Below are 11,671 nucleotides of genomic sequence, written 5' to 3'. Positions count from 1 at the left end.
TACATTTCCCACAAGGCCGCGGGGCAGGGCGAGGGGCGGGCGCCGGGGACCTTACCGGACAGGCCTTGCCTGGCAAAACCAAGGTAAATGCCGGCACTGCGGCTCCGAGGGAAGAGTAACTTATGCTCCGCGTCTAGATTTGTAGTAGTAACCCGCCTAACCCATCCCGAGCTGACACAAACGACTCTCCCAACTAGACGATTCTGAGATTTGCAGGCCGCAGGACTCCACCGTCACAACCTGTATCATCTTCCCTCCCCACCACCCACCATGGGTCTGGGCCGCTTCCCAAATGCCTAAGGACTCGCGGGTTGCGCTAGTGAGGTGAAGGCCTGGGGCCGCGCTTTCTAGGGGGTGATGATCCGTAATAGTTCCTCGTTGGCCCCTCCCCCAAGCCCATTCTTTTATTAAATCGCTGAAAGTGGGCTGTGCCCAGCACCCTGGGGATCGATGGAAGGAGTGTTGGAGGGGAAAGTGCCCACCCTCCTGGCCCGGTAGTAGCGGGCGACCTCCCATCTCCTTTGGTTGCGCTTGGACGTCCTTGGCTCGGAACCGCTAAAGTTGCCAAGACCTGTGGGCCACGGACTGCTAAGCACCTCCATCCGACATCCTTAATCCTTTCTTTCATCCTTTGGACTGGTAGAGCGATCGTCACGCTAAAGGAGAGGATTAGTGACTTGCCCTAGGTCGCAGAACATAAATGGAAGAACCGAAGGTTCGCGCTAAGCCTGTCCGGATCTACAGCCCTTTGCTTAAACCCAATTGCTTTCCTCAAACCTTAACGTAAGAGAGGCCAAGCACTGGGGACCGCGGAGTCATTTTCTTGCCCGGCGGTGCTTACGACCCAGGAGCAGTACCCAACCCCGCGTCCCCGGCGCGCTGGGGACATAGCGGGCTGGCCTCGGGTTTCCCCCGTCTGCACAAAAGGCAGCACAGGGTCCTTCCCGGACTGATGGTCCCTTGGACAGTCGTCTCTCCTCTTTCCCCCTTTCCGAGGCCCTTCCCTGGGGACCGAAGGCCAGGCGCGTCTACGCAGTGGCCGCCGGGCGGTGGGTGGGGTTTGCTGCGCGGCAGCGGCGGCGGTAGCTAGTGGGTCCACGGGTGGCTCTGGGGCGGGGCTGCGGGGAGGGCGCCGACTGACAGACGGACTCCGCAGGAATGGGGGGTGTGGCTGCCCAGCCAGGGTCCTCCGGGTGGGAGAGCGGCTCCGTGGCCACCGGCGGCCGGACCCGCTTTGCCTTCTGCTAGACATGCTCTTCCTCTCGGTGAGTTGTTTTTCTGTCATTGCGGGCCGGGTTTTCGGCCTTAGTCACGCCCAGGGGAGGAGGAATAAGCCGGGCCACCTAGATCTGTGTGGCTTGGATAGGGCAGGGCAAAGGGGAACTGACCAGCTACGCTCCTGGGCCTCCCCTCCTTTCTCGGCTCGTTGATCGGCGGCTGCGCTGCGTGTTCCAGTTTCATGCAGGCTCCTGGGAAAGCTGGTGCTGCTGCTGCCTGATTCCCGCCGACAGACCTTGGGACCGGGGCCGGCGCTGGCAGCTGGAGATGGCGGACACGAGATCCGTGCACGAAACCAGGTTTCAGGCGGCCGTGAAGGTGATCCAGAGTTTGCCGAAAAATGGTAAGTGCACCCGGACCCCCGCTGAAGGAATCTCCTGCAGAGGCCTGAAGCCCCGTTGTCTAAATCTTCCCTTTCTTAACCTTCTTTCTAGTTCTAGTCTTGCTTATTTAACCTCCTTTTTTCTGTGTTCAAAAGGGACGTAGGAGAAGGGGAGTCTTGGAATGTGAATTAATTGCTTTCTAATCTTTTAAGCCAGAGACAATATATTATCCAGATTTTAAGTAGTTTATATTGTTGAAAACACGTCACTTAATAACTTGGGTATTTGGGTATATTTAAAAAAAAAACTGGGGTAGGGGTGCCTGGTGCTGCATACTCATAAATTCTACCATTTAAGCCTTTTCAAAACTTTTAATATGGAGGGAAAGAGAAAACCTATAAACATTTGAAAAATGACTTATTTTTATTTGAATAAATATATATTTACTACTATTTTTTTTTTTGCTATTCCATTGTGTAATGGTCTCTTTTTTATACTAATATCGGACTTTCTTAGTAGCTAGGGAGGAAAGTCATTCGAGTTGTTCTCTTGTATTTAATGTGTCATTCCTCTGGCTACTTTCAAAGTTTTTCTCTTTATCTTTTGTTTTCAGCAATTTGATTACCAAGTGTGGTTTTCTTCGTATTTATCTTGTTCATGGTTTGCAGAGCTTTTTGAGTTTGAATTTTTTTTTTTTTTTTGAGACAGTCTCACTTTGTCGCCTTCTGTAGAGTGCTGTACCATCACAGCCCACAGCAACCTCAAACTCCTGGGCTTAAGCTATTCTCTTGCTTCAGTCTCCCAAGTAGCTGGGACTACAGGAGCCTGCTACAACACCTGGCTATTTTTAGAGAGGAGGTCTCACTCTGGCTCAGGCTGGTCTCTAACCTGTGAGCTCAGGCAATCCATGTGCTTCAACCTCTCAGACTGCTAGGATTATAGGTGTGAGCCACCACGCCCAGCCATTGAGTTTCAATTTTTTTTTTTTTTTGTAGAGACAGAGTCTCACTTTATGGCCCTCGGTAGAGTGCCGTGGCCACACACAGCTCACAGCAACCTCCAACTCCTGGGCTTAAGTGATTCTCTTGCCTCAGCCTCCCGAGTAGCTGGGACTACAGGCGCCCGCCACAACGCCCGGCTATTTTTTGGTTTCAGTTTGGCCGGGCCGGATTTGAACCCGCCACCCTCGGTATATGGGGCCGGTGCCCTACTGACTGAGCCACAGGCGCCGCCCTCAATTTTTTTTTTTTTTTTTTTGAGACAGAGCCTCAAGCTGTCGCCCTGGGTAGAGTGCTGTAGCATCACAACTCACAGCAACCTCCAACTCCTGGGCTTAAGTGATTCTCTTTCCTCAGCCTCCCAAGTAGCTAGGACCACAGGTGCCCGCCACAACACCCAGCTATTTTTTTATTTGCAGCTGTCGTTGTTTGGCGGCCGGGCTGGATTCAAACTAGCCAGCTCAGGTGTATGTGGCTGGCACCTTAGCAGCTTGAGCCAGAGGCGCAGAGCCTGGGTTTCAAATTTTGTGTCTTTGACCAATATTGACAAGTTTTTGGCCATTGTTTAAGTATTTCCTTTTTTTTTTCCTTTTCTTTCTTTCTTTTTTTTTTCTTTTTGAGACAGAATCTCACTATGTCGCCCACTGTAGAGAGCTGTATCATCACAGCTCACAGCAACCTCCAAGTGTTGGGGTTTAGCAATTCTCTTGCCTCAGCCTCTCAAGTAGCTGGGAATACAGGCACCCACCACAAAGCCCAGCTATTTTTTGTTGCAATTGTCACTGGCTATTTTTCCTTGCAGTTAGCATTGTTGTTTAGCAGGTGAGGGGATGGTTTGAACCCCCGGCCAGTGTATCTGGCCGGAGCCCTACCCACAGAGCTATGGGTGCCGCCCTAAGTATTGATTTTTTTTTTCTTTTTTTTTTTTTTATTGTTGGGGATTCATTGAGGGTACAATAAGCCAGGTTACACTGATTGCAATTGTTAGGTAAAGTCCCTCTTGCAATCATGTAGTATTGATTTTTTAAGTCCAATTTAGAAAGGCATGATTCTAAACAGTATATTCTCTCTTTCTCCTAAACCACACATTTTCATAGGTTTTTTAAATTTGGTGAAGCTTAACTTCATGTCTCTACTCCACTATCTCTGTTGACATTATATACCACTTATTAAGAAATACATGTAAATTGGGGCGGCGCCTGTGGCTCAGTGAGTAGGGCACCGGCCTCATATGCCGAGGGTGGCGGGTTCAAACCCAGTCCCAGCCAAACTGCAATAACAAAAAAAAAATAGCTGGGCGTTGTGGCCAGTGCCTGTAGTCCCAGCTGCTCGGGAGGCTGAGGCAAGAGAATCGCGTGAGCCCAGGAGTTAGAGGTTGCTGTGAGCTGTGATGTCATAGCACTCTACCTGAGGGTGGTACAGCGAGACTCTGTCTCTACCAAAAAAAAAAAAAAAAAAAATAAACCCATGTAAATTAAAATGCAGTTTGTACAGCTTGAGCAAAAGCAAGACCCCATCTTTACCAAAAATACAAAAAAATTAACTGGGCATGGAGGTGCATACCTGTAATTTCACTTATTCTGGAGGCTGAGGTAGGAGGATTGCTTTAGCCTGAAGTTTGAGGTTGCAGTGACATGATGACACCTAGCCCAGGTGACAGACTGAAACTTTCTCTCAAAAACAAAAATGAAAAAAAAAAAAAAATCAAAAACCCTAAAATGAAAACAAGGGCAGCACCGGTGGGTCAAAGGAATAGGGCACTGGCCCCTATGCTGGAGGTGGCGGGTTCAAACCCGGCCCTGGCCAAAAACTGCAAAAAAAAAAAGAGAAAGCCAGCCCTGGCCAAAAAACTGCAAAAAAAAAAAAAAGAAAGGAAGACAAGCAAACAAAACCAAACCAGTTTGTATTTACATAACACTTAGGAAAGTATTGCAAAGTTAAGATACTCTACCAAATGGTACTGTGTTGGACAACATCCAGTGTACGTTATCTCCCAAAACTAAAATGATATTAATTGAAGTAGAAGTTTGTTATAATGAATTAGTAAATTTTTTTTTTTTTTTTGTAGAGACAGAGTCTCACTTTATGGCCCTCGGTAGAGTGCCATGGCATCACACAGCTCACAGCAACCTCCAACTCCTAGGCTTAAGCAATTCTCCTGACTCAGCCTCCCGAGTAGCTGGGAATACAGGTGCCCGCCACAACGCCCAGCTATTTTTTGGTTGCAGTTCAGCCAGGGCTGGGCTTGAACCCGCCACCCTCAGTATATGGGGCTGGCGCCTTACCAACTGAGCCACAGGCGCCGCCCAAATTAGTAAATATTTTTGTAATACTACTTTTTTTTTTTTTTTTTTTTGTGGTTTTTGGCCAGGGCTGGGTTTGAACCCACCACCTCTGGCATATGGGACCAGAGCCCTAGCCCTTTGAGCCACAGGCGCTGCCCGTAATACTACTTTTTAAATCATTTGGTCTGTTCTGAACTATTGTGTAAGGAGAAAGATCTTGTAGTTTTGTTCCTTGTTTCTTTTCTTTTTTTTTTTTTTATTGTTGGGGATTCATTGAGGGTACAATAAGTCAGGTTACACTGATTGCAATTGTTAGGTAAAGTCTCTCTTGCAATCATGTCTTGCCCCCCATAAAGTGTGACACACACCAAGGCCCCACCCCCCTCCCTCAGTCCCTCTTTCTGCTTCCCCCCCCATAACCTTAATTGTCATTAATTGTCCTCATATCAAAATTGAGTACATAGGATTCATGCTTCTCCATTGTTGTGATGCTTTACTAAGAATAATGTCTTCCTCTTCCATCCTTCCTTAATACCAAGGATGTAAAGTCTCCATTTTTTTTAATGGCTGAATAGTATTCCATGGTATACATATACCACAGCTTATTAATCCATTCCTGGGTTGGTGGGCATTTAGGCTGTTTCCACATTTTGGCGATTGTAAATTGAGCTGCAATAAACAGTCTAGTACAAGTGTCCTTATGATAAAAGGATTTTTTTCCTTCTGGGTAGATGCCCAGTGTTCCTTGTTTCTTAATCTTGAACCTAAGGTAATAATGAGTCCTATGGCATTCATATCTAATAGAACCATGACTTTAGAACTTTAAATTCTTAGGTAATATTTCAAACACATATATGAAATATGTCATAGGTGAACACCTTGAGAACAGATATCTAATGCTTTCCATATATGCATTATATTCAATAAATGTCACTTTTGTTTTAATCTACTATAATGTGTTTATCATTCACCTAAGCCAATAAACTTATAAATCTTATTTGTTTGACTTATTGAAGATATTTTCACATGAAACTTTTGATGTTTTATATTTAGATTTGTGTCATTTAACTAGGTAACCATTTTAAAATTATTATTTTTTTAAACTATGAGTGTAGTGGGCAGGTAACCATAGTTTCTCCATTTTTTCCCTCTGCTATATAAAGGACTGTATCATTATAACACTGTATCAGATACTCCTAAATGTGCATATGTTATATGAATAATTATTATTGTGATTTTGGAATTAATTATACACTCCTGGGCAAACCTGAAACACCTGCTCTCAAATTGTCTGTATGGTAATTTCCACACCTTTTATAAACTGATAGCTTCTCAGTAGAGTGCCCTGGTGTCACAGGTCATAGCAACCTCTAGCTCTTGGGCTTAGGCAGTTCTCCTGCCTCAGCCTCCCTAGTAGCTGGGACCACAGGCGCCTGCCACAACACCCGGCTATTTTTTGTTACAGTTTGGCTGGGGCCGGGAACCTGCCGCCCTCGGTATATGGGGCCGGAGTCCTCCTTACTGAGCCATAGGTGCCGCCCAACTGATAACTTTTGATTATTATATATTGTCTGTTTATTATGGAATTTAAAACTTAAAAATAACATTTTATAATTTTAACCTTTTTATAATTATTTTTGTTATAAAAGTAACATACACTGATGTTAATTTCTTTTTAAAAAGTAAGGAAAATAAAATAATCTGTATACCTATTATCCCAAAATACTGTCTTTTCATATTTTGATATTATCTTTCTACTATACTTTTTATGTACATAGATACTTATTATTTTTTTTTTTTTTGCAGTTTTTGGCCAGGGCTGGGCTTGAACCCGCCACCTCTAGCATATGGAACCAGCGCCCTACTCCTCTGAGCTACAGGCGCTGCCCCATAGATACTTATTTTATAAAAATGTATCATACAGGATGGCGCCTGTGGCTCAGTGAGTGGGGCGCGGGCCTCATATACCGAGGGTGGCGGGTTCAAACCCAGCCCCGGCTGAACTGCAACAAAAAAATAGCCGGGCGTTGTGGCGGGCACCTGTAGTCCCAGCTGCTCGGGAGACTGAGGCAAGAGAATCGCAGAAGCCCAAGAGCTGGAGGTTGCTGTGAGTCCTGTGATGTTATGGCACTCTACGGAGGGCTGTAAAGTGAGACTCTGTCTCTACAAAAATAAAAAATAAATAAAAATAAAATTAAAAATGTATCATACATAGGGGTGGCGCCTGTGGCTCAGTCGGTAGGGCGCCGGCCCCATATACCGAGGGTGGCGGGTTCAAACCCGGCCCTGCCAAACTGCAACCAAAAAATAGCCGGGCGTCGTGGCGGGTGCCTGTAGTCCCAGCTACTTGGGAGGCTGAGGCAAGAGAATCGCTTAAGCCCAGGAGTTGGAGGTTGCTGTGAGCTGGGTGAGGCCACGGCACTCTACCCAGGGCCATAAAGTGAGACTCTGTCTCTACAAAAAAAAAAAATGTATCATACATATACTATTTTAAACGTGCTTTTGTTGGGCAGTGCCTGTGGCTCAATGAGTAGGGCGCCGGCCCCATATACCGAGGGTGGTGGGTTCAAACCCAGCCCCGGCCAAACAGCAACAAAAAAATAGCCGGGATTGTGGCGGGCGCCTGTAGTCCCAGCTGCTCTGGAGGCTGACCTAAGCCCAGGAGTTGGAGGTTTCTGTGAGTCCTGTGACGTCATGACACTCTACCGAGGGCGGTAAAGTGAGACTTTGTCTCTACAAACAAACTGCTTTTGTTCTCATCTGACAGTAGATCATGAAACTTCGCATGCCATTATTTTGTTATTATATTTTACTTATTTTATCTTTTTTGAGACAGAGTCTCATTCTGTACCCTGGGTTGAGTGTCATGGGCATCATCACAGCTCACCGCAACCTCAAACTCTTGGGCTTAAGCCATCCTTCTGCTTCAGCCTCCCAAGTAGCTGGGACTACAGGTGCCCACCACCATGCTTGGCTAGTTTTTTTTTTCTATTTTTAGTAGAGAGCCCATCTGGTTCTTGCTTAGGTTGTTCTCCAACTCCTGAGCTCAAATAATTGCCTATATTGGCTTCTCATAGCAGTAGGATTATAGGCTTGAGCCACCTCGCCTAGCCTTTTAAAACATTTTTATACTTTTATTTTTATTTTTTGTTATTTTTTCTCATGCCATTAGTTATATTTTTCTTTTCTTTCTTTCTTTTTTTTTTTTTTGTAGAGACAGAGTCTCACTTTATGGCCCTTGGTAGAGTGCCGTGGCATCACACTGCTCACAGCAACCTCCAACTCCTGGGCTTAGGCGATTCTCTCGCCTGGGCCTCCTAAGTAGCTGGGACTACAGGCGCCTGCCACAACACCCAGCTATTTTTTTGTTGTAGTTCAGCCAGGCCGGTTTTGAACCCACCACCCTCAGCATGTGGGGCTGGCGCCCTACCCATTGAGCCACAGGCGCCACCCTTTAGTTATATTTTTCTACAACATAATTTTTTATGGCTATACTGTAAATAGTCTTTTATGTGTGTATATTTATTTAGCCATTTATTTGTTATAAAACATTAGCATACCAGTTTTCTCTGTTGTTAACAGTACTGCAACTTATAGCAGTGTTCATACAATTTCAAAATTTTAAACATGATAAAAGTTATAGATATGCTGGAAATATATATGAAGATTTCAAAGAAACCAATGTCTCTAAAATTGTAGAGGTAGAAAGTGAGAAATCTATTTTATCTTAATTCTGCTTTTATTATTTGGCTTTAGTCCAAAGTTCCTTATCTACTGAGAAATTGAAATTTGGCCAAGTATACCCGACAGTTTTTTCATTTATGCTAGTCAGTTTTGATTTGTCACAAACTTGTTTTTTTGGAGACAAAGTCTCCCTCTGTTGCCCCAGGCTAGAGTGCTGTGGAATCAATCTAACTCTACAGCAACCTCAAACTCCTGGGTTCAAGCGATCCTCCTGCCTCAGCCTTCTGAGTAGCTGGGTCTAAGGGTACCCACCACAATGCGCAGATAATTTTTTTTCTGTTTTTAGTAGAGGTCAGTCTCGCTTTCCTCAGGCTAGTCTGGATCTCCTGAGCTCAAGTGATCCTCCTGCCTTGTCCTCCCAGAGTACTGGGATTACAGGCATGAGCCACTGTTGGGCCTGTCACAAACTTTGAATAAAAATACCACATTACATGGGCCGCGCCTGTGGCTCAGTGAGTAGGGTGCCAGCCCCATATGCCGAGGGTGGCGAGTTCAAACCCAGCCCCGGCCAAACTGCAACAAAAAAATAGCCGGGCGTTGTGGTGGGCGCCTGTAGTCCCAGCTGCTTGGGAGGCTGAGGCAAGAGAATTGTGTAAGCCCAAGAGTTAGAGGTTGCTGTGAGCCGTGTGACACCACGGCACTCTACCCGAGGGCTGTAGAGTAAGACTCTGTCTCTACAAAAAAAAAAAAAAAAAAATACCACATTACAGTTACATAATAACTGTATGCCTTTTAAAATATTTGTTTTTAAACTTACATTGTTAGTTATTTTGCTTATACCTACTGCATGTTTATTAATTTCTTCTTTTATTTATTGAACTGTCTTAGGCCTTGTTAGCGAAGTTTAGAATCTCAGAGTTTTTTTAAATCAAAGGACAAGCAACTAACAGAGCCATGATTTTTCTGTCTATAAGGTAGAAAAAAATTATTATCTGAACTTTTAAAGAGATACAAAATCGTTATTAGTACAGCTAAGCTAATTTATAACCTTAGATTATCAACTGTTTTCCCCAATGATGTATATTCAATGTATGTTTCTAATAGGTTCATTCCAGCCAACAAATGAAATGATGCTTAAGTTCTATAGCTTCTATAAACAGGCAACTGAAGGACCCTGTAAACTTTCAAGACCTGCTTTCTGGGATCCTATTGGAAGATATAAATGGTAATTTTATATAGAGAGCTATGAAAGAATTTTAATTTTAATCATATAATTATATGGCTGTTACTTATGTGCTTATATATTATTACATTTTATACATAAAGTGTTATAGGTACTGGGTACAATTTTGATTCTCCAGGTGCTCGTAACACAATTCTACACAAATGGGAAACTCTCAAGGAAGAGAGGAAAACAATAAAACCAAAAGGGGTAGGTGCATTCAAAATAAAAAGCATTTTCAGTTGATCTTTCCTGTTATGGACTTTTTATCTATTTTAATCCAAAAGCAACTCCCTCCCTAAGGTAAATGAACAAACTTTAACTGCCTCTTTTGCTTGCCAAGAAAAATAATGACTTTTGTTTGTCAAGTGACATGGTTTGCTTTGAGTCTTTGAGGTAATAAATAACTAAGAATATGACTCAAGTACTGCCACACTAACTCTCATCTAAGCCATCACTTTTTTTTTTGTTTGTTTTGGAGACAGAGTCTTACTCTGTGGCCCTCGGTAGAGTGCTGTGGCATCATAGTTCACAGCAACCTCAAACTCTTGAGCTCAAGAGATTTTCTTGCCTCAACCTCCCGAGTAGCTGGGACTACAGGCACCCACCACAACGCCCAACTATTTTTTTTTTTTATTGCAGTTGTCATTGTTGTTTAGCTGGCACGGGCTGAGTTTGAACCTGTCATCCTCTGTGTACGTGGCTGGCGCTATAACCATTGTGCTACAGGTGCTGAGCCTAAGCCATCACTTCTGACCACTGTACATGAATAGAAATTTAATTTTTAAATATCCTTAAAAGAGTTATAAACTACTGAGATACCTGTGCCACTTTCCCAATTGATCTTGACTACCATTTGATATTCCTTTTTTTTTTTTTTTTTTTTTTAAGGTCTTGTTCTGGAGCCCAGGCTGCATACAGTGTCATCATAGCTCACTGCATGCAGCCTCAGACTCCTGGGCTCAAGACATACTCCCATCTCAACCTGGCAAGTAGCTGGGACTACAGGTGTGTGCTACCATGCCCAACTATTTTTTTTTTTTAATGTTTTTTAGAAAAGAGGTCTCACTGTGTGGCCTAGGCTGGTCTCAAATACCTGGCCTTAAGGGATCCTCCTGCTTCAGCCTCCCAAAGTGCTGGAATTACAACAGGCATGAGCCACCACACCCAGCCTGATATTCTTAAATATCATTGAAGACTTTACAAATGTCTGACAGAAGGCAATTTTAGACCGTACTTGATTAGTAATGCATGTGGAAAGAGCCACTCTTTTTTTTTTTTTTTTTTTTTTTGTGGTTTTTGGCCGGGGCTGGTTTTGAACCCGCCACCTCCGGCATATGGGACCGGCGCCCTACTCCTTCAGCCACAGGCGCCGCCCAAAAGAGCCACTCTTTGATATTGTTTTTACTCAGCTAAAATCCAGCTCATGAACACCGAACATTCTGATGCTGATTTTTCTCACCCTGAACTGCAGCTGCCATAACCTTGTTTGAAGATTTCTTAGTATTGTACTTTCTTCTGAGATCTTTATGAATAATTATAAAATGATAGGTTAAATAAAATAGCAATATATCATCTAATCTCTCCATTATAACAAAATTTACTTATTTACTTTGCATTTTCCTCCCAGGAATTGCCCTTTGGTGGAGTTAAAATCCTTTTGAGAAAATTGTATAAAAAAGGAGGTTTTTTCATGTCAGGCAAAAATTTGAAAGGTTTTTTTTTTTTTTTTATAATTTTCTGTATTATTTTTATTTTATTTTATTTTGCAGTTTTTGGCCAGGGCTGGGTTTGAACCCACCACCTCCGGCATATGGGACTGGCGCCCTACTCCTTTGAGCCACAGGCGCTGCCCTGAAAGGACTATTCTTATTATCTGGC

At 43.9% G+C, this 11,671-nt stretch overlaps 1 protein-coding gene across 8 annotated transcripts in view; it reads left to right on the top strand.

Annotated features, from left to right (window-relative positions):
- The first annotated feature begins 7 nt into the window (after positions 1-7).
- The window catches only part of ACBD5 (acyl-CoA binding domain containing 5), a 51,417-nt gene continuing 39,753 nt past the window's right edge, over positions 8-11,671 (top strand). For 3 of the 8 annotated variants that reach the window (XM_053572660.1, XM_053572664.1, XM_053572658.1), the window contains exons 1-3: positions 1,067-1,265; positions 1,456-1,621; positions 9,673-9,793. In XM_053572660.1, the coding sequence (XP_053428635.1) occupies positions 1,251-1,265; positions 1,456-1,621; positions 9,673-9,793 (302 nt within the window). In that variant the 5' untranslated portion in view covers positions 1,067-1,250. Of the gene's footprint in view, positions 84-388; positions 716-1,066; positions 1,266-1,351; positions 1,622-9,672; positions 9,794-11,671 lie in introns of those variants that run through there. The other 5 variants (XM_053572663.1, XM_053572661.1, XM_053572659.1 and 2 more) reach the window with 4 other exon arrangements.

Source organism: Nycticebus coucang, chromosome 20, assembly GCF_027406575.1.
Source record: "Nycticebus coucang isolate mNycCou1 chromosome 20, mNycCou1.pri, whole genome shotgun sequence".
Lineage (NCBI taxonomy): Eukaryota > Metazoa > Chordata > Mammalia > Primates > Lorisidae > Nycticebus > Nycticebus coucang.
The sequence above is the reverse complement of the archived record's forward strand: the minus strand, read 5'-3'. Positions and strand labels throughout refer to the sequence as shown.